The sequence below is a fragment of the Mobula hypostoma genome, chromosome 22 (genome assembly GCF_963921235.1).
Source record: "Mobula hypostoma chromosome 22, sMobHyp1.1, whole genome shotgun sequence".
Lineage (NCBI taxonomy): Eukaryota > Metazoa > Chordata > Chondrichthyes > Myliobatiformes > Myliobatidae > Mobula > Mobula hypostoma.
Window position 1 is genome coordinate 59527897 of NC_086118.1, and position 27360 is coordinate 59555256.

The 27360-nt window shown below is 47.7% G+C and overlaps 1 protein-coding gene across 2 annotated transcripts in view; it reads left to right on the plus strand.

The window, feature by feature from the left end:
* Positions 1–27360, plus strand: part of LOC134336452 (ras-associating and dilute domain-containing protein-like) — a 154286-nt gene that overhangs the window by 54073 nt on the left and 72853 nt on the right. For both annotated transcript variants that reach the window (XM_063030698.1, XM_063030699.1), the window contains one exon: positions 5996–6108. In XM_063030698.1, coding sequence (XP_062886768.1) covers positions 5996–6108 — 113 coding nt within the window. The remainder of the gene's footprint in view (positions 1–5995; positions 6109–27360) is intronic.

Genomic DNA, 27360 nt, shown 5'->3' on the forward strand with positions numbered 1-27360 from the left:
GTCCTCCATCTCTAGGTCAGGTGACTTCCAGGCCTCCAATCCTTGGCCCGGACTCTCAGACACACAGACAGCAGGGACTCGAACTTCCAGTCCCTGGGCCGGACTCTCATACTCACAGACAGCAGATCTCGAACCACCATTCCTTGATCCCGGACTTACAGACTCACAATCAGTGGATCTCGAACCACCATTCCTTCGTCCCAGACTTACAGACTCACAATCAGTGGATCTCGAACCACCAGTCCTTCTTCCCAGACTTACAGACAGCAGAGACTCAAACCTCCAGTCCCTGGACAGGACTCTCATACTGACAGACAGCGGGTCTTGAACCTCCAGTCCCTGGACTGGACTGTCAGACTTACAGACAGTGGGTCTCGAACACCAATCCTTGGCCCCAGACTCGCAGACAGCAGGTCTCGAACCTCTAGTCCCTGGACTGGACTCTTAGGCTCACAGACAGCAAAACTTGAATCTCCAGTCCCAAGGCTGGACTCACAGACATTAAGCTTCCAACTTCCGGATTTAGGGTTTCAACCTTTAGACCTCAACCTTTGCTTCCTATACCTGCAAAACCACTTTTTAGTGATGTGTCTGTGTAATGCAGGGGAGCAGACCAGCCATGTCACCCCAAGCTGTAATCATGTCCAAACCAAACCCAAATTTACACAAGACTTCTGAATCTTCTGACTCTATAAGTGTGAAGGTCATTTCCCTAGACTGGTACTTACTTACTGCCCATTATGCAGCTGACATTTAGGGCAGCAATGAAGGTCCTCCATCTTTGGTGGTGTTCAGGGCTTCCTTCATCACGCCAGTAGCTTTGTCCTGCTCTTGACTACTGTAGGTCCCGGGTGGAGACTCAGGAATACGATCACACTCAGATGTAGGATGATTCTTCATTGTTGTTTCCAGTTTTGTTTGACCAGTCAGGGTTGTTAGCCCTGAGCTGAACCCCCGAACCTGGAGGACTGTTAGTCTGGCTTCTATCCTTTGACCTGTTTGGCATGGGTGACCCTACCGAGAGCCAAACATAAAGCCCGGGCTCCAAGCTAGCGTAGCTCTGTAGGTTATTGAGGCATGCAATCCTCCAAGCCGTGACAAGGCTGTGGTCCTCTCATAGGTTCCCAGTTGGTGGTTATGTGGAAATTACTACTCTGTGGATTCAACAGGATATAGAACATTTGGAAATGGCAGGTGGAGTTTTAATCTGGGCAAGGGTGAGCTGGTGCCCGTTGGGAGGTCAAATGTAAGAGGAAAGTTTACAATAAATGGTAGGGCTCTGAGGAACATTGATGTACAGAGGGATCTTGGGGTGCAAGTCCATAGCTCTTGTCTTCATTGGCCAGTGAGTTGAGTAGGAAAGGTTGGAAGCTATGTTCCAGGCATATAAAACTTTTGATAAGGTCACAGTTGGAGCCTGGTCATCACAGGAAGGGTGTGGAGCCTGTGGTGAGGTGCAGGAGTGGTTCACCTGGATGTTGTCTGGATCGGAGAGTATTTAATATTGAAATTTATTGAATGCTGAAAGGTTTTGATAGAATGGATGTAGAGAGGATGTTTCCCATGATGGGAGAATCTAAGACCAGAGGACTCAGCCTCAAAATAGAAGGGCATCCTTTTAGAATAGAGATGAGGAGGAATTTCTTTAGCCAGAGAGTGGTGAATCTGTGGAATTTGTTGCCACATGCAGCTGTGGAGGCCAAGTCTTTATGTATATTTAAGGCAGAGGTTGATAGATTCTTGATTGGTCACGGCATGAAGGGATATGGGGGTGAAGGCAGGAGACTGGGGCTGAGAGAAAAAATGGATCAGCCATGATGAAATTGTGGAGCAGACTTGATGGGCCAAATGGCCTAATTCTGCTCCTATATCTTATGGTCTTGTGCTAGTGCTGTTTTCACTGGAGTTTCTGAGGGCAAGAAGAACTCAGAAAAAATGCATAAAGTTATATGAGGCATAGATAGAGTATCTAGTCATTTTTCCTGAAAGTAAAAGTCAAACTCTGGAGGGCATAGTTTTAAGATGAGAAGGGGAAAGTTGTTTTTTTTTAATTAAGTGCAATGGTGAGCAATAGCCAGATCAGAAATGCTGATCAAGTCAACTAGTTCCCAAAGAGAACTCTGATAGGCCAATCAGGTGGTTCACTGCTGCTCAGCGATAGAACAAGTTTAAAGGAGATTTGTGAGGCAAGATTTTTACACCCCTCCAAAAGGACCACAACATTGTGGTTTGGAGGCTTGTGTGCCTCAGTGACCCGGAGAGCTATGTTAGCTGGAGTCAGGGCTTTATGCTTTGGCTCTTGGTAAGATCACCCACAGCAAACCAATCAAAGGGTAGAGGCCAGACTAAGAATGCTCCACCAGACCTCCAGGTTCGGGGGTTCAGCTCAGGGCTAGCAACCCTGACTGGTAAAACAAAACTGTTATGTAGAGTCCTTCTACATCTGAGTATGATGGTATTTCTGAGTCTCCACCTGGGACCTGCATGACTGAATAGTGAAAACCAAGAGGAAACCCTGAACAGCATCAGAGCTGGAGGACCTTCATTGCTGCCCTAAACACCAGCGGTGTAACAGGCAGTTTTTAAGCAATTTTCACACTGAGAATGGTAGGTGCCTGTAGCCCTCTGCCCTCTGCCAGGGGTGTTGGTGGAAGCAGATATCATAGCAATGTTTAAGACGCATTTCAAAGTTCAAAGTACATTTATTATCTAAGCGCGTCTGTGGATGTGAACTTCCCACTACTCAGGACATTTACAGAGATAGGTGTGCAAAGAAGGCCTGAAGGATCATTGGGGACCTAAGTCACTCCAACCACAAACTGTTCCAGCTGCTACCAACCAGGAAAAGGTATGGCAGTATGTGGGATTGGCATCATGGGTAAAAAGGCCTGTTCCTATGGTGTACTGTCTTATGTTCTCTGTGTGCTGAAGAGACTTGTCTCCAGCTGACAGTATGCAAAGGCTGCCATACAGGCTGTGGAGTCAGTGGTGAGGAAGGCAAATGCAATGTTAGCATTCATTTCAAGAAGTCTAGAATACAAGAGCAGGGATGTGATGCTGAGGCTTTAATAAGGCACTGGTGAGGCCTCACCTTTGAGTACTGTGAACTGTTCTGGCCTCCTCATCTAAGAAAAGATATGCTGGCATTGGAGAGGGTTCAGAGGATGTTCACAAGGATGATTCTGGGAGTGAAAGGGTTAACATACGAGGAACGTTTGATAGCTCTGGGTCTGTACTCACTGGATTTTAGAAGGATGTGGGGGGATCTTGTCGAAATCTTTGAAATGTTGAAAGGTCTATACAGAGTAGATGTGGAAAGGATGTTTCCCATGGTGGGGGAGTCTAGGACAAGAGGGCATAGCCTCAGGATAGAGGAGCATCCATTTAAAACAGATATGCGGAGATATTTCTTTAGCCAGAAATAGTGAATTTGAGGAATTTATTACCACAGGCAGCTGTGGAGGCCAGGTCATTGGGTGTATTTAAGGCAGAGCTTGATGAGGTTCTTGATGGGACATGGTGTCAAAGGTTATGGGAGAAGGCTGGGGAGTGGGACTGAGGAGGGGTAAAAAGGATCAGCCATGATTGAATGGTGGAGCAAATGGCCTAATTCTGCTCCTATGGTCTTATATCTCATTAGCCACAGGCTGTGGTTTATCTGAACTTTCAGTCAGTGAAGTCACTCGTCATTTGTGAGTGACCCCAGGAGCTTTCAGACCAACAATCCTATTAGTGACTCTTTATCAGATTCGGTTAATGGCTCTGGTTGCCAGATTAGCAGAGGTTTTTGAAGTGGCTTGCACATGCACAAATACTTGATTGGGTGGAATTTCAGCCTGTGCCGACAATTAATGGGAACTTTCTGACGGGCTGAGAGAGATCAGCAATTAGCAAACACAGCCTATGGAGTTGGGGAGAGCTCATCAGTTGTCTGCTTATAGAGGTTCAGTGGCAGGGGCCATTTATAAAGAGTTCATTAAAACATACCTTGAAATGCATTTGTTTGTATTAACAAGCTACACACCTAGAAAGTGCTGGGGCAGCCTGTAAGTGTTGCCATACCTTAGGCACCAACACAGCACGCCCCAAATGTCCAGCAGAACAACACAAACAGCACTAACAACAGCAAAATAAGCTCCTTTCCTACCTCCCACCCACTTACACGGTTAAATAATTACTATGTGATCAGAGCAGATCCCTCCGTCTGGACCCCAATGTAGGGTTAAATCCTGAGGACATTGCAAAATCTGCACTTGTAGCCCCTCCAGCGTAGCAGGTTGAAGAGATGTAACTGAAAACAGAACACACTGAAACATGCACCAGGTCTGACAGCATCTGTGGAAAGAGAACCAATTAACATTTCAGGTCATCAATATGTTGGAATGGCCATCATTGAACGAGTCAGAATTTGAGAGGAAAGTTTGAGGCATTAGCTCTTCAAGGCTTCAGTTAGAGAAGGCAAAAAAAGCTGCAGGCAGAATTTTTCCCCACAGTTTATTGTTTTTCCTTCTTTACATTTGCTCAGTTGGAACAGTAGTGATGCCAGGCAGGATAGTGGAATGCTCCTCCTGCAGGATGTGGGACGGCAGGGAGAGCTCCAGTGTCCCAGATGATTTCACCTGCGAGAAGTGCATCCAGCTGCAGCTTCCAACACTCCACGTTAAGGAGTTGGAGCTGGAACTGGATGAACTCTAGGTCATTCAGGAGGCTGAGCAGCGTAGTGGATATGACATATGGATATATAGTTACACCCAAGGTGCAGGACACAGAAAACTGGGTGACGGTTAGAAAGGGGAAAGGGGTTAAACAGCCAGTGCAGAGTACTCTTGTGGCCACCCAACTCAACGGGTACCATTTTGGATATCTTTGGGTGGGATGACCAAGCAGCAGAAAGTCACAGTGGTCAGGTTTCTGGCACAGAGTAAGGGACAAAATTTGTCCTCTGGAAGATCAGAATGGTAACCCATGCGTGGAGCCAAATTGATGGGAGAGATCTTAAATGACTTTCTTACATCTATATTTACTCAGGAGACAGACACAGAATCTATAGAAGTGAGGTAAAGGGGCTTCAACTTCATGGACCCTACAGATTACAGAGGATAAGGTGTTTGCTGTCTTGAGGGAAATTAGGTTGGATAAACTACCAGGGCCTGGATCTGCAAATTTGCAGATGACAGCAAGATTGGGGGTGTAGCGGACAATGAGGAAGACTATCATGGCTTGCAGCATGATCTGAACCAGCTGAAAAATGGCGGACAAGTGCAAGGTATCCTACCTTGGTAGGACCAACCAGGACAGGTCTTATACAGTGAATGGTAGGGCACTGAGAAGTGTGACCAAGACTGAGAAAATGATTCATTAAAGAGGAGAGTGAAATCACCTCCTCATTTATGTATTTGGGATGGAGTTGTTGTCAAAACCTTAAGTGCAGAACCAAGTGCATGAGGACTGATGTCCTGCATACAAGCACTGTCAAAGTGCGAGATCATGTGCTTGGGGAAGCACCCACTGTGGCTTTTGAATGAACATAAGAGATTCAGCAGATGCTGGAAATCCTGAGCAACACACACAAAATGCTGGAGGAACTCGGCAGGTCAGGCAGCATTTATGGAAATGAATAAACAGCTGATGTTTTGGGGTAAGACCCTTCTTCAGGACTGGAAAGGAAGGGGGAAGATTCCAGAACAAAAAGGTGTGGTGAGGGGAAGGAGGACAAGCTAGAAGGTGATAGGTGGGTGGGAAAGGTAAAGGGCTGGAGAAGAAGGAATCTGATAGGAGAGGAGAGTAGACCATTGGAGAAAGGGAAGACAGAGGGACACCGGGGGAGGTGATAGGCAGGTGAGGAGAAGAAGTAAGAGACTGGAGTGGGGAATAGAAGAGGAAGGGGGAGGGGGAAAATTATCAGAAGGGGAAATCAATGTTTATGCCATCAGGCTGGAGACTTTTGAATGTTTGTACCCTGCTAACTGTGACAACTGATTCACTATCATCACAGATTGCAACAGTGAGCAGCTTTTGTCGACCAAGCTGGCCAGTGAAGAGGCCATGACGGTGTTGGAGGAGGTCATCATGTTCACCTTCCAGCAGTCGGTCTATTACCTTACTAAGGTAAGTTCTACTTACTGCTGCCCGGCTGCCCTTCACTCTGCCTGATCAGGGTCAGCATATCGCTAATAAGCCAAGTATGGTTGGAAAACAGGAGCAGAGGTGTTGCACAGGAGACTTCATCCCACTATTCAAATTTACTGCCGTTGCTGAGGTTTACTGCACCACAGTGGGCAGCTTTCTTGCTTGGAGACTTTATGCACAACAGGGACTGGTATTTAAAAACCTAGGTGGATACTCCATGGGCAGTGCAAGAGGGAGGGTCACACTGTGGAAAGGGTAGTATTTAGGGAGGGTCACGCTGTGGGGGGGTGGTTCTGAGGGAGGGTCACTCGCTTCGGGGTGCAGTACTGAGGGAGGCTCACACTGCGGGAGGGGTGATACTGAGGGAAGGTCACATTGGGAGGAGTGGTACTGAGGAAGAGTCACCCTGTGGAGTCAGTACTGTGGAAATGGCGGTATTGAGGGAGGGTCACACTGTGGAAATGGCGGCACTGAGGGAGGGTCACACTGTCGGAATGGCGGCACTGAGGGAGGAGTGACACTTGGAATGGTGGTACTGAGGGAGGGTCACACTGTTGGAATGGCGGTACTGAGGGAAGGGTCACACTGTGGGAATGGCGATACTGAGGGAGGGTCACACTGTGGGAATGGCGGTATTGTGGGAGGGTCACACTGTGGGAATGGTGGTACTGTGGGAGGGTCACACTGTGGGAATGGCGGTACTGAGGGAGGAGTGACACTTGGAATGGCGGTACTGTGGGAGGGTCACACTGTTGGAATGGCGGTACTGAGGGAGGGTCACACTGTGGGAATGGTGGTACTGTGGGAGGGTCACACTGTGGGAATGGTGGTACTGTGGGAGGTGTCACACTGTTGGAATGGCGGTACAGGGAGGAGTGACACTGTTGGAATGGCGGTACTGAGGGAGGAGTGACACTGTTGGAATGGCGGTACTGTGGGAGGGTCACACTGTTGGAACGGCGGTACTGTGGGAGGGTCACACTGTGGGAATGGCGGTACAGGGAGGAGTGACACTGTTGGAATGGCGGTACTGAGGGAGGAGTGACACTGTTGGAATGGCGGTACTGTGGGAGGGTCACACTGTGGGAATGGCGGTACAGGGAGGAGTGACACTGTTGGAATGGCGGTACTGAGGGAGGGTCACACTGGGAATGGTGGTACTGTGGGAGGGTCACACTGTGGGAATGGTGGTACTGTGGGATGGTCACACTGTTGGAATGGCGGTACTGAGGGAGGGTCACACTGTTGGAATGGCGGTACTGTGGGAGGGTCACACTGTGGGAATGGCGGTACTGAGGGAGGGTCACACTGTGGGAATGGTGGTACTGTGGGAGGGTCACACTGTTGGAATGGTGGTACTGAGGGAGGGTCACACTGTGGGAATGGCGGTATTGTGGGAGGGTCACACTGTGGGAATGGTGGTACTGTGGGAGGGTCACACTGTGGGAATGGTGGTACTGTGGGAGGGTCACACTGTTGGAATGGCGGTACTGATGGAGGGTCACACTGTGGGAATGGCGGTACTGTGGGAGGGTCACACTGTGGGAATGGTGGTACTGTGGGAGGGTCACACTGTTGGAATGGCGGTACTGAGGGAGGGTCACACTGTTGGAATGGCGGTACAGGGAGGAGTGACACTGTTGGAATGGCGGTACTGAGGGATGGTCACACTGTGGGAATGGTGGTACTGAGGGATGGTCACACTGTGGGAATGGTGGTATTGTGGGAGGGTCACACTTTTGGAATGGCGGTATTGTGGGAGGGTCACACTGTTGGAATGGCGGTACTGAGGGAGGGTCACACTGGGAATGGTGGTACTGTGGGAGGGTCACACTGTTGGAATGGCGGTACTGAGGGAGGGTCACACTGTGGGAATGGCGGTACTGTGGGAGGGTCACACTGTGGGAATGGTGATACAGGGAGGAGTGACACTGTTGGAATGGCGGTACTGAGGGAGGGTCACACTGTTGGAATGGCGGTACTGAGGGAGGAGTAACACTTGGAATGGCGGTACTGAGGGAGGGTCACACTGTGGGAATGGTTGTACTGTGGGAGGGTCACACTGTTGGAATGGCGGTACTGAGGGAGGGTCACACTGTGGGAATGGCGGTACAGGGAGGAGTGACACTGTTGGAATGGCGGTACTGAGGGAGGGTCACACTGTTGGAATGGCGGTACTGAGGGAGGAGTGACACTTGGAATGGCGGTACTGTGGGAGGGTCACACTGTTGGAATGGTGGTACTGTGGGAGGTGTCACACTGTTGGAATGGCGGTACTGAGGGAGGGTCACACTGTTGGAATGGTGGTACTGAGGGAGGAGTGATACTGTTGGAATGGCAGTACTGAGGGAGGAGTGACACTGTTGGAATGGCAGTACTGAGGGAGGAGTGACACTGTTGGAATGGCGGTACTGAGGGAGGGTCACACTGGGAATGGTGGTACTGTGGGAGGGTCACACTGTTGGAATGGCGGTACTGAGGGAGGGTCACACTGTGGGAATGGCGGTACTGTGGGAGGGTCACACTGTGGGAATGGTGATACAGGGAGGAGTGACACTGTTGGAATGGCGGTACTGAGGGAGGGTCACACTGTTGGAATGGCGGTACTGAGGGAGGAGTAACACTTGGAATGGCGGTACTGAGGGAGGGTCACACTGTGGGAATGGTTGTACTGTGGGAGGGTCACACTGTTGGAATGGCGGTACTGAGGGAGGGTCACACTGTGGGAATGGCGGTACAGGGAGGAGTGACACTGTTGGAATGGCGGTACTGAGGGAGGGTCACACTGTTGGAATGGCGGTACTGAGGGAGGAGTGACACTTGGAATGGCGGTACTGTGGGAGGGTCACACTGTTGGAATGGTGGTACTGTGGGAGGTGTCACACTGTTGGAATGGCGGTACTGAGGGAGGGTCACACTGTTGGAATGGTGGTACTGAGGGAGGAGTGATACTGTTGGAATGGCAGTACTGAGGGAGGAGTGACACTGTTGGAATGGCAGTACTGAGGGAGGAGTGACACTGTTGGAATGGCGGTACTGAGGGAGGGTCACACTGGGAATGGTGGTACTGTGGGAGGGTCACACTGTGGGAATGGTGGTACTGTGGGAGGTGTCACACTGTTGGAATGGCGGTACTGAGGGAGGGTCACACTGTTGGAATGGTGGTACTGTGGGAGGGTCACACTGTTGGAATGGCGGTACTGAGGGAGGGTCACACTGTGGGAATGGTGGTACTGTGGGAGGGTCACACTGTTGGAATGGCGGTACTGAGGGAGGGTCACACTGTGGGAATGGTGGTACTGTGGGAGGGTCACACTGTGGGAATGGTGGTACTGTGGGAGGTGTCACACTGTTGGAATGGCGGTACAGGGAGGAGTGACACTGTTGGAATGGCGGTACTGAGGGAGGAGTGACACTGTTGGAATGGCGGTATTGTGGGAGGGTCACACTGTGGGAATGGCGGTACAGGGAGGAGTGACACTGTTGGAATGGCGGTACTGAGGGAGGAGTGACACTGTTGGAATGGCGGTACTGTGGGAGGGTCACACTGTTGGAATGGCGGTACTGTGGGAGGGTCACACTGTGGGAATGGCCGTACAGGGAGGAGTGACACTGTTGGAATGGCGGTACTGAGGGAGGGTCACACTGGGAATGGTGGTATGTGGGAGGGTCACACTGTGGGAATGGTGGTACTGTGGGATGGTCACACTGTTGGAATGGCGGTACTGAGGGAGGGTCACACTGTGGGAATGGTGGTACTGTGGGAGGTGTCACACTGTTGGAATGGCGGTACAGGGAGGAGTGACACTGTTGGAATGGTGGTACTGAGGGAGGAGTGACACTCTTGGAATGGCGGTACTGAGGGAGGGTCACACTGTGGGAATGGCGGTACTGAGGGAGGGTCACACTGGGAATGGCGGTACTGTGGGAGGGTCACACTGTTGGAATGGCGGTACAGGGAGGAGTGACACTGTTGGAATGGCGGTACTGAGGGAGGGTCACACTGGGAATGGCGGTACTGTGGGAGGGTCACACTGTTGGAATGGTGGTACTGTGGGAGGTGTCACACTGTTGGAATGGCGGTACTGAGGGAGGGTCACACTGTTGGAATGGTGGTACTGAGGGAGGAGTGATACTGTTGGAATGGCAGTACTGAGGGAGGAGTGACACTGTTGGAATGGCAGTACTGAGGGAGGAGTGACACTGTTGGAATGGCGGTACTGAGGGAGGGTCACACTGGGAATGGTGGTACTGTGGGAGGGTCACACTGTGGGAATGGTGGTACTGTGGGAGGGTCACACTGTTGGAATGGCGGTACTGAGGGAGGGTCACACTGTTGGAATGGTGGTACTGTGGGAGGGTCACACTGTTGGAATGGCGGTACTGAGGGAGGGTCACACTGTTGGAATGGCGGTACTGAGGGAGGGTCACACTGTGGGAATGGTGGTACTGTGGGAGGGTCACACTTGGAATGGCGGTACTGAGGGAGGGTCACACTGTTGGAATGGCGGTACTGTGGGAGGGTCACACTGTTGGAATGGTGGTACTGTGGGAGGGTCACACTGTGGGAATGGTGGTACAGGGAGGAGTGACACTGTTGGAATGGCGGTACTGTGGGAGGGTCACACTGTTGGAATGGCGGTACTGAGGGAGGGTCACACTGTGGGAATGGTGGTACTGTGGGAGGGTCACACTTGGAATGGCGGTACTGAGGGAGGGTCACACTGTTGGAATGGCGGTACTGTGGGAGGGTCAGACTGTTGGAATGGTGGTACTGTGGGAGGGTCACACTGTGGGAATGGTGGTACAGGGAGGAGTGACACTGTTGGAATGGCGGTACTGTGGGAGGGTCACACTGTTGGAATGGTGGTACTGAGTGAGGGTCACACTGTGGGAATGGTGGTACTGTGGGAGGGTCACACTGTGGGAATGGTGGTATAGGGAGGAGTGACACTGTTGGAATGGCGGTACTGAGGGAGGGTCACACTGTTGGAATGGCAGTACTGTGGGAGGGTCACACTGTGGGAATGGCGGTATTGTGGGAGGGTCACACTGTGGGAATGGTGGTACTGTGGGAGGGTCACACTGTTGGAATGGCGGTACTGAGGGAGGGTCACACTGTTGGAATGGCAGTACTGTGGGAGGTGTCACACTGTTGGAATGGCGGTACAGGGAGGAGTGACACTGTTGGAATGGTGGTACTGAGGGAGGAGTGACACTGTTGGAATGGCGGTACTGAGGGAGGGTCACACTGTTGGAATGGTGGTACTGAGGGAGGGTCACACTGTTGGAATGGCGGTATTGTGGGAGGGTCACAGTACTGTGGGAGGTGTGACACTGTTGGAATGGTGGTACTGAGGGAGGAGTGACACTGTTGGAATGGCGGTACTGAGGGAGGGTCACACTGTTGGAATGGTGGTACTGAGGGAGGGTCACACTGTTGGAATGGCGGTATTGTGGGAGGGTCACACTGTGGGAATGGTGGTACTGTGGGAGGGTCACACTGTGGGAATGGTGGTACTGTGGGAGGGTCACACTGTTGGAATGGCGGTACTGAGGGAGGGTCACACTGTGGGAATGGCGGTACTGTGGGAGGGTCACACTGTGGGAATGGTGGTACTGTGGGAGGGTCACACTGTTGGAATGGCGGTACTGAGGGAGGGTCACACTGTTGGAATGGCGGTACAGGGAGGAGTGACACTGTTGGAATGGCGGTACTGAGGGATGGTCACACTGTGGGAATGGTGGTACTGAGGGATGGTCACACTGTGGGAATGGTGGTATTGTGGGAGGGTCACACTTTTGGAATGGCGGTATTGTGGGAGGGTCACACTGTTGGAATGGCGGTACTGAGGGAGGGTCACACTGGGAATGGTGGTACTGTGGGAGGGTCACACTGTTGGAATGGCGGTACTGAGGGAGGGTCACACTGTGGGAATGGCGGTACTGTGGGAGGGTCACACTGTGGGAATGGTGATACAGGGAGGAGTGACACTGTTGGAATGGCGGTACTGAGGGAGGGTCACACTGTTGGAATGGCGGTACTGAGGGAGGAGTAACACTTGGAATGGCGGTACTGAGGGAGGGTCACACTGTGGGAATGGTTGTACTGTGGGAGGGTCACACTGTTGGAATGGCGGTACTGAGGGAGGGTCACACTGTGGGAATGGCGGTACAGGGAGGAGTGACACTGTTGGAATGGCGGTACTGAGGGAGGGTCACACTGTTGGAATGGCGGTACTGAGGGAGGAGTGACACTTGGAATGGCGGTACTGTGGGAGGGTCACACTGTTGGAATGGTGGTACTGTGGGAGGTGTCACACTGTTGGAATGGCGGTACTGAGGGAGGGTCACACTGTTGGAATGGTGGTACTGAGGGAGGAGTGATACTGTTGGAATGGCAGTACTGAGGGAGGAGTGACACTGTTGGAATGGCAGTACTGAGGGAGGAGTGACACTGTTGGAATGGCGGTACTGAGGGAGGGTCACACTGGGAATGGTGGTACAGTGGGAGGGTCACACTGTGGGAATGGTGGTACTGTGGGAGGTGTCACACTGTTGGAATGGCGGTACTGAGGGAGGGTCACACTGTTGGAATGGTGGTACTGTGGGAGGGTCACACTGTTGGAATGGCGGTACTGAGGGAGGGTCACACTGTGGGAATGGCGGTATTGAGGGAGGGTCACACTGTGGGAATGGTGGTACTGTGGGAGGGTCACACTGTGGGAATGGCGGTACTGAGGGAGGAGTGACACTGTTGGAATGGCGGTACTGTGGGAGGGTCACACTGTTGGAATGGCGGTACTGAGGGAGGGTCACACTGTGGGAATGGTGGTACTGTGGGAGGGTCACACTGTGGGAATGGTGGTACTGTGGGAGGTGTTACACTGTTGGAATGGCGGTACAGGGAGGAGTGACACTGTTGGAATGGCGGTACTGAGGGAGGAGTGACACTGTTGGAATGGCGGTACTGTGGGAGGGTCACACTGTTGGAATGGCGGTACTGTGGGAGGGTCACACTGTGGGAATGGCGGTATTGTGGGAGGGTCACACTGTGGGAATGGTGGTACTGTGGGAGGGTCACACTTGGAATGGCGGTACTGAGGGAGGGTCACACTGTTGGAATGGCGGTACTGAGGGAGGAGTGACACTGAGGGATGAGTTGCTCACTTAAAATAGATGAGATGAAGTTTTTGTTTCAGAGGCTGTGATTCACTTCCTCAAAGGGCTTTGGTTACAGAGTCTTTGGATATTTTTAAGGAAGGGCTGATGACTGAGGAGTTGAGCATTTGATGGCTCTGGGTCTGTACTTGCTGGAGTTTAGACGAATGAGGGGGGATCTCATTGAAATCTACTGAAAAGTCTAAATTAAATGGATGTGCAGAGGATGTGCTTAATGGTGAGTCTAGGACCAGAGGACACAGCCTCAATAAAAAGATGAGGAGGAAATTCTTTAGCCAGAGGGTTGTGAATCTGTGGAATTCATTGCCACAGATGGCTATGGAAGCCAAGTCACTGGGTATATTTAAAGCGGGGGTTGATAGGTTCTTGATTAGTCAGGTGTTAAAGGTTACAGGGAGAAGGGAACAGAATGGGTTTGAGAGGGAAAATATATCAGCCATGATGGAATAGTGGTCTAATTCTGCTCCTATGTCTTCAGATCTCATGGAGTTGGAAAGTTACTAGAAATAGATGGGAATGCAAAATTTCAATCTGATTAATCGAGGTCTTCTGAAATGGCGGAGCACGGTCATGAGGCTGACTTCTCTACTGTTCCTGTCTGATATGTTCGTATGAAAGAGTTAAAATGTGAGTCCTGGTTGTATGGACCATGCTTGTATTTGTTTTAATAAGTAAGTTTAAGGAGGCATAGTTTTGAGGTGATTTAATAGCATCGGTTGAGCACAGCTGGCGCCTTTACTGAGATCGCTCTGAAATGGGTGCCACGGCAGCATAGTGGTTAGCGCAGTCACTTTACAGCGCCAGTGACTCGAGTTCAATTCCTGCCGCTGTCTGTAAGGAGTTTGTATGTGACTGCGTGGGTTTCCTCCGAGTGCTCCGGTTTCCTCCCACAGTCCAAGTGCATACGGGTTAGGTTTAGTAAGCTGTGGGCATAGTCATTTGTTGCCAGAGGCGTCTGACACTTGTGGGCTACCCCTGAAACACCCTTGGACTGTGTTGGTCATTGACACAAATGATGCATTTCAGTGTATGTTTCAATGTACATGTGGCAAAAAAAAAAGCAAATCTTAAATCTTAATCATAAAAACTTTCACAATTACAAGCATGTGTACCAGTTGGTCTGGGTTACAGCTCCAGGCAAATATAGCTACATATGTAGGTCCATGTGTCTACATATGCATGTGTATTAGTTCAAAGTACATTTATTATCAAAGTATGCATGCATTATACAACCTTGAGATTCATCTCCTTACAGGGAACCACAAAACAAAGAAACCCAAAAACAAACCCCATGTATACGAAAATAAGGCTGTCTTAACACCTAATATGCAGAGAATAAAAAACACATCATGTCCATAAGAAAGTAAAAGAATAAGATAACCCATAAAATGACCGTCGAACACCCAATGTGCAATGGGAGAAAAAAAATCATGCAAACAGTAACTGCAAGCAAATAGTGCTTCTGAACTGAAGTCTGCAAGAGTCACCTAGTTCAGGGCAGAGCCGAGTAAACATCGTGGAGCAGCGATCTTAATCGGTCTGTACCTCGCTCGGGCCCAGGCACCCTGACCTTTTCAATTTGGTCTGATGCTTAACTTTCCATCCAAATAATGGGTTCTGCCGCTTTGAGCAGCGATCTGAACCAGCCCATACCGCACCTCGGGCTTGACACCCTGACCTTTTCATTCTGACCCAGCTCTTAACTCTCAGTCCGAAAGACGCTTTAATACGCTGGACTTCACTGCTTCATTGCAGCCTGTAAGTCTTTATCCGCACATCGTGCTCAGGCGCATCTGGCTCCTGAACCCTGCAGCTTTGATTCAGCCTGTGCCCGATCTTTCATGCTCTTCCACATTCTCGACGTCAGACCCGCCGCCTTGCCTTGCCTTGGTTCTGCCCCATTGAAATACCTCCAAGTCCAAAGGGAAGTTACAGACTATTACTTGTGTTGATTGTTCGCCAGAAAAAGTGTGGTTGGCAAAGTATTTAGTTATTTTCCTTGTTTCATTAGCCACCAGAGAAGTCGCAGAGGTTCACCAGTGCCATCTTAAACCAGTGTGAGTGTATGTGTTATCTAGATTTACATATGTGAGGGCTTGTAAGAGAGATGCCTGCAGTCGAGTATTTACTCTGTGTGTGTAAGTATAGCTTAGCTGTGCATTTGGCTCTGGTTCAGAGAACCATGTGTGGAGGACGTCTGGATGGAACAGGCTGAATGGGAAGCTGCTCAGTGACCTGCCGAGGAATGTGGTGGGGGAGGTGTCAACAGCGCAGCTTACGCAGTTAGAGGATTATGATGGCCGGAGGTCTGATCCAGCTCAGACATGAGTGAGCTCACTCACTTGCTGACGGGGCTCTGTGAGGGTCCGTGCTGTTGAGGGTAGAAGCTCTCCTATCACCATATCATCGTATCAGGATGTGGATGTCACCGACAGTGCCAGCATTTATTGTCCATCCCTGTTGCCTCTTTGCTAAGGACACTCGACTCACACATAGACCTGAATAAAATAGTCAACCCAATTACATTTGCTGACAATCTGCTAGTTTCAGGGTCATTATTTCTCTGAAACTAATATGTCCACATTTATTCTCTGACTCCTATGAGCATAGTGGGAATCAGCCTTGTGTCTCAGAGCACGGCCTCTCGTTACAGAGCACAGCCTCTCGTCGCAGAACATGGCCACTTGTCCAGCAACATAATCGCAACCCGGTATATGGCTCCTCACCTGTCTGTACTGTTGCTGGCAGCAACCAACTGAATGCATAAATTCCGCTGCAGAATTAATTATCTTCTCCTCATACGGTAGTGGTTGCATCAACACTGAATGTCACTGAACTATAGTTCCACAGATACTCGTTGTCAGTGAGGGTACAGTCTTTCACACATACAGGCACTGACAGGCAAACACACACTAACACTCACTCTCGATGGTGCACGGCTCCCATGCACACACTGACCCTCACTGGGGGACGATCCTTGCACACACTGACCCTCAATGGGGAACGGTCCCACACACACACTGACCCTCACTGGGGGACAGTCCCCACACACACACTGACCTTTACTGGGGGACGGTCTCACACACACACACACACACACACACACACACACACTGACCCTCACTGGGACACGGTCCCACACACACACTGACCCTCACTGGGGGACAGTCCCACACACACACTGACCCTCACTGGGCGATGGTCCCATGCACACTGATCCTCACTGTGGGATGGTCCCATGCACATTGATACTTACTGAGATATAACAAGACCAAATGACCGTCAGACAAAGGAGCAGGAGCAGGCCATTCAGCCCACTGAGTCTGCTCTGCCATTCCATCATGGTTGATTTATTATCCCTCTCAACCCATTCTCCTGCTCTTTTCCCATAACCTTTGACATCCTGACTACTATCAACCTCTATTTTAAATATACCCAATGACTTGGCCTCCACAGCCATCTGTAGCAATGAATTCCACCAATTCACTGCGCTCTAGCTGAAGAAATTCCTCCTCATCTCTGTTCTAAATTGATGTCCCTCTATTCTGAGGCTGTGCCCTCTGGTCCTAGACTCAGCCACAATAGGAAACAACCTCTCCACATTCACTATATCTAGGTCTTTAATATTTAATAGGTTCCAGTGAGATTCCCTTTATTCTTCTAAACTTCAGCAAGTACAGGCCCAGAGCCATCAAGTGCTCCTCATAAGTTAACCCTTTCATTTCCAGAATCATTCTTGTGAACCTTCTCTGGACCTTCTCCAATGCCAGCACATCTTTTCCTAGATAAGGGATCCTAAACTGCTCATAATACTCCGTGTGGTCTGACCAATGCCTTATAAAGCCTCAGCTTCACATCTTTGCTCTTATATTCTAGACCTCTCAAAATGAATGCTAACATTGTGTTTGCCTTCTTTTCTACCAACTCATCCTGCGTTAACTTTTAGGGAGTCCTGCACAAGGATTCCCAAATCCCTTGGCACCTCTAATTTTTGAATTTTCTCGCCATTTAGAAAATAATGTATGTCTTTATTCCTTCTACCAAAGTACATGACGATTCACTTCCCTACACTATACTCCATCTGCCATTTCTTTGCCTATTCTCCCAATCTAAGTTCTTCTGCAGACTCCCTGCTTCTTCAACACTGCCTGCCCTCTATCTATTTTTGTATCGTCTGCAAACTTGGTCACAGAGCTATCAATTCCATCATCCAAATCGTTGGCATATAACGTGAGAAGGAGTGGTACAGACCCCATGTGGTACACCACTAGTCACTGGCAGCCAAGAAGAAAAGGCCCCCTTTATTTTCACACTTTGCCTCCTGCCAGTCAGCCAATCTTCTATTCATGCCAATATCTTTCCAGTAATAATATGGGCTCTTGTTAAGCAGCCTCATATGTGGCATCTTGTTAAAGGCCTTCTGAAAATCCAAGTACACAACTTCCACTGACTCTCCTTTGTCTATACTGTCTGTTATTTCCTCAAAGAATTCCAGCAGATTTATCAGGCAAGATTTCCCTTTAGGGGAAACCATGCTGAATTTGGCTTCTATTATCATATGCTTCCAAGTACCTTGAAACCCTCATCTGTAATAATGGACTCCCAACATCTTCCCAACCACTGAGGTCAGACTAACTGACCTAAATTTCCTTCTTTCTGCCTCTCTCTCTTCTTGGAGTGGACTGACATTTGCAATTTTCCAGTATTCCAGAACCATTCCAGAATCCAGTGATTCTTGAAAGATCATTACTAATGCCTCCACAATCTCTTCAGCTACCTCTTACAGAACTCTGGTGTGTAGTGAGTGATTAGGTAACTGTCAAGAGAAGGAAGGGAAAACATCAGATAGTGGGGAGCACCCTGTGACCATCCCCCTCAACAATAAGTACTCCATTTTGAGTACTGTTGGGAGTTGGAGGGGAAACGACCTACCTGGAGGAATCAAAGGTGGCCATGCTCTGGGCACTGAGTCTGGCCCTGTGGCTCAGAAACATAGAAACATAGAAAATAGGTGCAGGAGTAGGCCATTCGGCCCTTCGAGCCTGCACCGCCATTTATTATGATCATGGCTGATCATCCAACTCAGAAACCCGCCCCAGCCTTCCCTCCATACCCACTGATCCCCGTAGCCACAAGGACCATATCTAACTCCCTCTTAAATATAGCCAATGAACTGGCCTCAACTGCTTCCTGTGGCAGAGAATTCCACAGATTCACCACTCTCTGTGTGAAGAAGTTTTTCCTAATCTCGGTCCTAAAAGGCTTCCCCTCTATCCTCAAACTGTGACCCCTCGTTCTGGACTTCCCCAACATCGGGAACAATCTTCCTGCATCTAGCCTGTCCAATCCCTTTAGGATTTTATACGTTTCAATCAGATCCCCCCTCAATCTTCTAAATTCCAACGAGTACAAGCCCAGTTCATCCAGTCTTTCTTCATATGAAAGTCCTGCCATCCCAGGAATCAATCTGGTGAACCTTCTTTGTACTCCCTCTATGGCAAGGATATCTTTCCTCAGATTAGGGGACCAAAACTGCACACAATACTCCAGGTGTGATCTCACCAAGGCCTTGTACAACTGCAGTAGTACCTCCCTGCTCCTGTACTCGAATCCTCTCGCTATAAATGCCAGCATACCATTTGCCTTTTTCACCGCCTGCTGTACCTGCATGCCCACTTTCAATGACTGGTGTATAATGACACCCAGGTCTCATTTCACCTCCCCTTTTCCTAATTGGCCACCATTCAGATAAAAATCTGTTTTCCTGTTTTTGCCACCAAAGTGGATAACTTTACATTTATCCACATTAAATTGCATCTGCCATGAATTTGCCCACTCACCCAACCTATCCAAGTCACTCTGCATCCTCTTAGCATCCTCCTCACAGCTAACACTGCCACTCAGCTTCATGTCATCCGCAAACTTGGAGATGCTGCATTTAATTCCCTCATCCAAGTCATTAATATATATTGTAAACAACTGGGGTCCCAGCACTGAGCCTTGCGGTACCCCACTAGTCACCGCCTGCCATTCTGAAAAGGTCCCGTTTATTCCCACTCTTTGCTTCCTGTCTGCTAACCAATTCTCCATCCACATCAATACCTTACCCCCAATACCGTGTGCTTTAAGTTTGCACACTAATCTCCTGTGTGGGACCTTGTCAAAAGCCTTTTGAAAATCCAAATATACCACATCCACTGGTTCTCCCCTATCCACTCTACTAGTTACATCCTCAAAAAATTCTATGAGATTTGTCAGACATGATTTTCCTTTCACAAATCCATGCTGACTTTGTCTGATGATTTCACCGCTTTCCAAATGTGCTGTTATCACATCTTTGATAACGGACTCCAGCAGTTTCGCCACCACCGACGTTAGGCTAACCGGTCTATAATTCCCCGGTTTCTCTCTCCCTCCTTTTTTAAAAAGTGGGGTTACATTAGCCACCCTCCAATCCTCAGGAACTAGTCCAGAATCTAACGAGTTTTGAAAAATTATCACTAATGCATCCACTATTTCTTGGGCTACTTCTTTAAGCACTCTAAGATGCAGACCATCTGGCCCTGGGGATTTATGTGCCTTCAATCCCTTCAATTTACCTAACACCACTTCCCGACTAACATGTATTTCGCTCAGTTCCTCCATCTCACTGGACCCTCTGTCCCCTACTATTTCTGGAAGATTATTTATGTCCTCCTTAGTGAAGACAGAACTAAAGTAATTATTCAATTGGTCTGCCATGTCCTTGCTCCCCATAATCAATTCACCTGTTTCTGTCTGTAGGGGACCTACATTTGTCTTTACCAGTCTTTTCCTTTTTACATATCTATAAAAGCTTTTACAGTCAGTTTTTATGTTCCCTGCCAGTTTTCTCTCATAACCTTTTTTTCCCTTCCTAATTAAGCCCTTTGTCCTCCTCTGCTGAACTCTGAATTTCTCCCAGTCCTCAGGTGAGCCACTTTCTCTGGCTAATTTGTATGCTTCTTCTTTGGAATTGATACTATCCCTAATTTCTCTTGTCAGCCACGGGTGCACTACCTTCCTTGATTTATTCTTTTGCCAAACTGGGATGAACAATTGTTGTAGTTCATCCATGCAACCTTTAAATGCTTGCCATTGCATATCCACCGTCAATCCTTTAAATGTCATTTGCCAGTCTATCTTAGCTAATTCACGTCTCATACCTTCAAAGTTACCCCTCTTTAAGTTCAGAACCTTTGTTTCTGAATTAACTATGTCACTCTCCATCTTAATGAAGAATTCCACCATATTATGGTCACTCTTACCCAAGGGGCCTCTCACGACAAGATTGCTAATTAACCCTTCCTCATTGCTCAAAACCCAGTCCAGAATAGCCTGCTCTCTAGTTGGTTCCTCGACATGTTGGTTCAAAAAACCATCCCACATACATTCCAAGAAATCCTCTTCCTCAGCACCTTTACCAATTTGGTTCACCCAATCTACATGTAGATTGAAGTCACCCATTATAACTGCTGTTCCTTTATTGCACACATTTCTAATTTCCTGTTTAATACCATCTCCGACCTCACTACTACTGTTAGGTGGCCTGTACACAACTCCCACCAGCGTCTTCTGCCCCTTAGTGTTACACAGCTCTACCCATATCGATTCCACATCTTCCCGGTTTATGTCCTTCCTTTCTATTGCGTTAATCTCTTCTTTAACCAGCAACGCCACCCCACCTCCCCTTCCTTCATGTCTATCCCTCCTGAATATTGAATATCCCTGAAGGTTGAGCTCCCATCCTTGGTCACCCTGGAGCCATGTCTCTGTGATCCCAACTATATCATAATCATTAATAACAATCTGCACTTTCAATTCATCCACCTTATTATGAAGAGTAGAGAACTGAAGGGGATGGCAGCAGTGATAGGGGACTCTGTAATAGAGGACAGATAGGCGGTTCTGTGGGTGTGAATAAGAAGCATGGATGGTAGTTTGCCTCCTAGGTGCCAGGGTCCATGATGTTTGTGAGCACGTCCACAATATCATGAAAAGGGAGAGTGAGCAGCCAGAAGTCGTGGTATATATTGGTATCAGTGACTTGGGTAGAAAAAGGGAGGAAGTCTTTAAAGCAGATTACAGGGAGTCAGGAAGGAAGTTGAGAAGCAGAACCTCAAGGGAAGTAATCTTGGGATTGCGGCTTGTGCCACATGACAGTGAGGATAGGAATAGAATGAGGTGGCAGGTAAATGCATGGCTGAAGAATTGAAGCAAGGGGCAGGGATTCTGATTTCTGGATCATTGAGACCTCTTCTGGGGCAGGTGACCTGTACAATAGGGATGGGTTGCACTTGAATCTGAGAGGGACCAATATCCTTGCAGGCACGTTTACTAAAGCTGTTGGGAGTGGTTTAAATTAATATGGCAGGGGGATGGGAACCAGTATGATAGAGCTGAGGATGAGCCAGTAGGTTTATTAGTAAGTGTTGGGTATTCTTTGGATGTAAGGAAGGACACCCAGAGTTCTGAAAGAGGTTGCTGAAGAGATGGCAGATGCATTGATTATGATCTTTCAAGAAACACTTGATTCTGGCCTAGTTCCAGAGGACCGGAAAATTGCAAATGTCAGTCCATTCTTTAATAGGGAGGAAGGCAAAAGGAAGGAAATTATAGGCCAGTTAACCTAATCTTAGTGGTTGGCAATGTGTTGGAGACTATGAATAAAAATGAGGTTTTGGGGTATTTGGAGACTAATGTTAAAATAAGACCATAAGACATAGGAGCAGAGTTAGGTCATTTGGCCCATGGAGTCTGCTTCGCCATTCAATCATGGCTGATCCTTTTTTTTTCTCCTTCTCAACCTCATTTCCTGGCCTTCTCCCTGTAATCTTTGATGCCATGTCCAATCAAGAACCTATCAATCTCTGCCTTAAATACACCCAATGACCTGGCCTCCGCATCTGCATTTGGCAATAAGTTCCACAAATTCATCACCCTGTGGCTAAAGAAATTTCCCCACATCACTGTTTTGAACGGACACCCCTCTATGCTGAGGCTGTGCCCTCTTGTCCTAGACTCTCCCACCATGGGAAACATCCTTTCCACATCTACTCTTGTCTAGGTCTTTTAACATTCGAAAGGTTTCAATGAGACCCCCCCCCCCATCCTTCTAAATTCCAGCGAGTACAGAACCCGAGCCATCAAACGTTCCTTGTATGATAACCCTTTCATTCCTGGAATCATCCTTGTGAACCTCCTCTGGACTCTCTCCAATGCCAGCAAACCTCTTCTAAGATGAGGAGCCCAAAACTGTACACAACACTCAAGGTGAGGCTTCACAAGTGCCTTATAAAGCCTCAGCATCACATCCCTTGTGATCACATCTCTTGTATTCCAGACCTCTTGAAATGAATGCTAACATAGCATTTACCTTCCTCACCACTTACTCAGTCGGCAAGTTAACTTTTAGGGTGTTCTGCACAAGGACTCCCAAGTCCCTTTGCATCTCAGATTTTCAGAAGGCGTTCAATTAGGTGCCACACATGAGGCTCCTAAGCAAGATAAAATCTCATGGCATTACAAGCAAGATACTGGCATGGACAGAGGAATGGCTGACAGGCAGGAGGCAGCAAGTGGGAATAAAGGTGGCTTTTTCTGGTTGGCTGCCAGTTACTAGTGGTGTTTCTCGGGTCATTATTGGGACCACTGCTTTTCATATTGTTTGTCAGTGATTTAGTTAACGGAATTGATGGGTTTGTGGCAAAGTTTAAGATGATACAAAGGTAGGTGGAGTGGTAGGTAGTGCTGAGGAAGCAATGTGATTGCAGAAGGACTTGCACAAATTGGAAGAATGGGTTAAAGAAGTGGCAGATGGAATATAGTGTTGGGAAATGTATGATAATGCATTTTGGTAAAAGGAACAAAAGTTCAGACTGTAATCTAAACGGGGAGAACATTCAAACATCAGAGGTGCAGAGGGACTTGGGAGTCCTCGTGCAAGACTCCCAGAAGGTTAATTCACAGTTTGAGTCTGTGGTAAAGAAGGCAAATACAATGTTGGCATTTATTTCAAGGGGAATAGAATATAAAAACGAGGAGATAATGCTGAGACTTTATAAGACACTTGTCAGGCCACACTTGGAGTATTGTCAACAGTTTTGGGCCCCATATCTCAGAAAGGATGTGTTGTCATTGGAGAGAATCCAGATGAGATTCACTAGGATGATTCTGGGAATGAAGGGGTTACCGTGAGCATTTGGCAGCTTTCGATCTGTACTCACTGAAACTTAGAATACGCGGGGAATTCATTGCAACTTACTGAATGTTTAAAGGACTAGATAGGGTGGATGTGTAGAGGATATTTCCTATGGTGGTGTGGGTGTCCAGAACTAGAGGGCACAGCTTCAAAATTAAAGGACAATCCTTTGCAACAGAGTTAAAGAGAAATATTTTTTTTTACCAGAGTCGTGGAATACTGTGCCACAGGCAGCTGTGGAGGCCAAGACGGTGGGTATATTTAAAGCAAAAAAATGATTGTTTCCTGATTGGTCAGGGCATCAAAAATGATGGCCAGAAAGCAAGTGTATGGTGTTGAGTAGGATTTGGGATCAGCCATGATGAAATGGTGGAGCAGACTCAAGGGCTGAATGGCCTAATTCTGCTCCTATGTCTTATGGTTTTATGGTCATCCATCTGGTCTAGGTGACTTAGCAACCTTCAGACCTTTCAGTTTCCATAGCAATAGAAAATGTACTCGCTTCTGCCACTAGACACTCTTGTATTTCTGGCATACTGCTTTTGTATTCCACAGTGAGGAGAGATGCAAAATAGTTTTTAAGTGTATCCACCATTTTTTGTCCCCTATTGCTACCTGTCCAGCATTATTTTCCAGCAGTCCGGTATCTACTCTCACATCTCTTTTACTCTTAATAGATCTGATAAAACTTCTTGTATCCTCTTTTATATTATTGGCTAGCTTACCTTTATATTTCATCTTTTCTCTCTAATCCCACTGACTCTGTCTCTCATTGGGGAAAATCTCTACAGAGACTCTGTGTGTGTGTGTGTGTGTGTGTGTGTGTGTGTGTGTGTGTGTGTATAAGAATTGGATTGTGTGCATGTGTCTTATAATCAGAGCACACAGAAGCAGGACCTCCATTCCATCTAGTCCATGCCAAAAACCCTTAGACTATCTACTCCCATCGACCTGCACTTGGACCATACCCCTCCATAACCCTACCGGTCATGTACCTATACAAATTTCTCTTAAGCATTGAAATGGAGCTCACATAGACTGCTTCTGCTGCCAGCTCATTCCACACTCTCAAAACCCTCTGAATGAAGAGCTTTCCCCTCATGTTCTCCTTAAACCTTTGATCTTTCACGTTTAACTCATGCCCTGTGGTTGTAGTCCCGCCCAACCTCAATGGAAAAAGCTTGCTTACATTAACCCTATCTATACCCCTCATAATTTTGTATACCTCTATCAAATCTCCTCTGAATCTTCAATGTTCTAAGGAATACAGTTCTAATCTATTCAATCTCTCCTTATAACTTAGATCCTCCAGACCCCGCAACATCCTTATAAATTTTCTCTGTACTCTCTCAATCTTGTTTATATCTTTCATAGAAACATAGAAAACATACAGCACAATATAGGCCCTTCGGCCCACAAAGAGAAGGGGTCCCAGAACAGATCCCTGAGGCACACCACTGGTCACCAGCCTCCATGCAGAATATGACCCATCTACAACCACTCTTTGCCTTCTGTGGGCAAGCCAGTTCTGGATCCACAAAGCAATGTCCACTTGGTTCCCATGCCTCCTTACTTTCTCAATAAGCCTTGCATGGGGTACCTTATCAAATACCTTGCTGAAATCCATATTCACTACATCTACCGCTCTTCCTTCATCAATGTGTTTAGTCACATCCTCAAAAAAAAACCCTGTAGGTAGGTGACTAAAACTGCACACAATACTTAAAGTTGGGTTTCACCAATGTTTTATACAATTTCAGCATAACATCCCATCTTAAGATAAGACCATCAGATATAGGAGCAGAAGTAGGCCATTCAGCCCATCAAGTCTGCTTCGCAATTCAATCATGGGCTGATCCAATTCTTCCAGCCATCCCCATTCCCCTGCCTTCTCCCCATACCCTTTGATGCCCTGACTAATCAAGAACCTATCTATCTCTGACTTAAATGCACCCAATGACTTGGCCTCTACAGCCGTTCGTGGCAACAAATTCCACAGATTTACCACCCTCTGTCTAAAGTAATTTCTCCGCATCTCTGTTCTAAATGGACACCCTTCAATCCTGAAGACGTGCCCTCTTGTCCTAGACTCCCCTACCTTTTAGCATTCGGAGTGTTTCTATGAGATCCCCTTTCGTTCTCCTGAACTCCAGGGAATACAGCCCAAGAGTTGCTAGATGTTCCTCATACAGTAACTTTTCATTCCTGTGTTATGTAATCAGCAACAATGATTATATAATTGAGTCAGGTTTTATAAACAAACAAAAATTTATTAAACTCTGCTCAGCAATAGTGGAAAAATATTCAAACGACTAACTTAACCGGAAGTTAACTGCTATACGGCAACTCTGGAACAGTTCTTAAAGTGGTAAATTCGAAAGTCCAAGTGATTTACACAGTCAATAAGGAGAGACTTCTCTGGAAACAGATTTCTTCGAAGACGTGACGTTACTGCTGATTCTCCAAAGGATTCATGATGAAGGAAATAAAATGGCTTAAAGGAACTGACCTTTTTCTGGCGAGTGAACACTGCACAAACTTCCCTGCTCTTGCAGGAGTTATCTCAGATGCATGTCACTATTTCTGAACGAAGACTCAATAAGGTCGATCCTTTATAAAACCGCCAAACAGCTCCAACTTTATTCACTTCTTTCTTCGCTCTCCAATCCTGGACTGTAAAGGAAAAATTATAGATGCAACACACAAAACTGGCAGCGATTGGCAAAACTGCCAGCACCAATCTTTGCACCTTAAAATAGAAAGTAAAACACCGTTTTAAAACGAAACTGCGTCATGAGACAAATACACAGCATAACGGAGTAACTGACGAACTAAAAACTGCGTAACAACAGGGGTTCCTGTTATATACCTGTTGAGAACAGGTCATCATGTGAGCTCACACTGGTGGGAAAATTACATCATGTGACCTCCACAAGACACTGGACCATTACATCACGCTCACAAGACACTCAATTACATCAGTCTCACAAGACACTCAATTACATCATGGTCATAAGGCAGTCACAAGATATCCATGAGGTATGTAACACCTGGAATCATTCTCGTGAACTCAATATATTCTTCTGTACTCAATACATTAATTTCTGAAGGCCAATGTGCCAAAAGCTTACTTTACAATCCTATCTACCAATGATGCCACATCCAATGAATTATGGACCTTTGTTCCCAGATCACTTTGTTCTACTACGCTCCTCAGTGCCCTACCATTCACTGTGTAAGACCTACCCTGGTTGGTTCTACGGAAGTGTAAAACCTTGCACTTGTAAATTCCTGCTGCCACTTTTTCAGCTGATACAGATCCCTCTGAAAACCAGGAGAGTCTTCTGATCCCGTTAACCACATTAACATCCAGATCATTTGTATAGATGACAAACAACAATGGACCCAGCACCGATGCCTGCATACACTGCTAGTCACAGGCATCCAGTCAGAGAGGCAACCATTTTACTACCACTCTCTGGCTTCTCTCACGAAACCAATGTCTCATCCAATTTACGGCCTCATCTTGAATGCCGAGCAACTGAACTTCTTAATCAACTTCCAAAGTGGGACCTTGTTAAATGCCTGCTAAAATCCATGTAGACAACATCCATTGCCTTGCCTTTATATACTTTCCTGGTAACTTCTCGAAAAACTCTATAAGATTGGTTTGATATGACCTACCATGCACAAAGCCATGCAGACCATTCTTAATCAGTCCATATCTATCCAAGTACTACTCTTTGGCTGGACCTGGACTCTTGGAATACTTTCCAGTAACTTTCCCACAACTGATGTCAGACTCACCCGACTTATAATTTCCTGGTTTA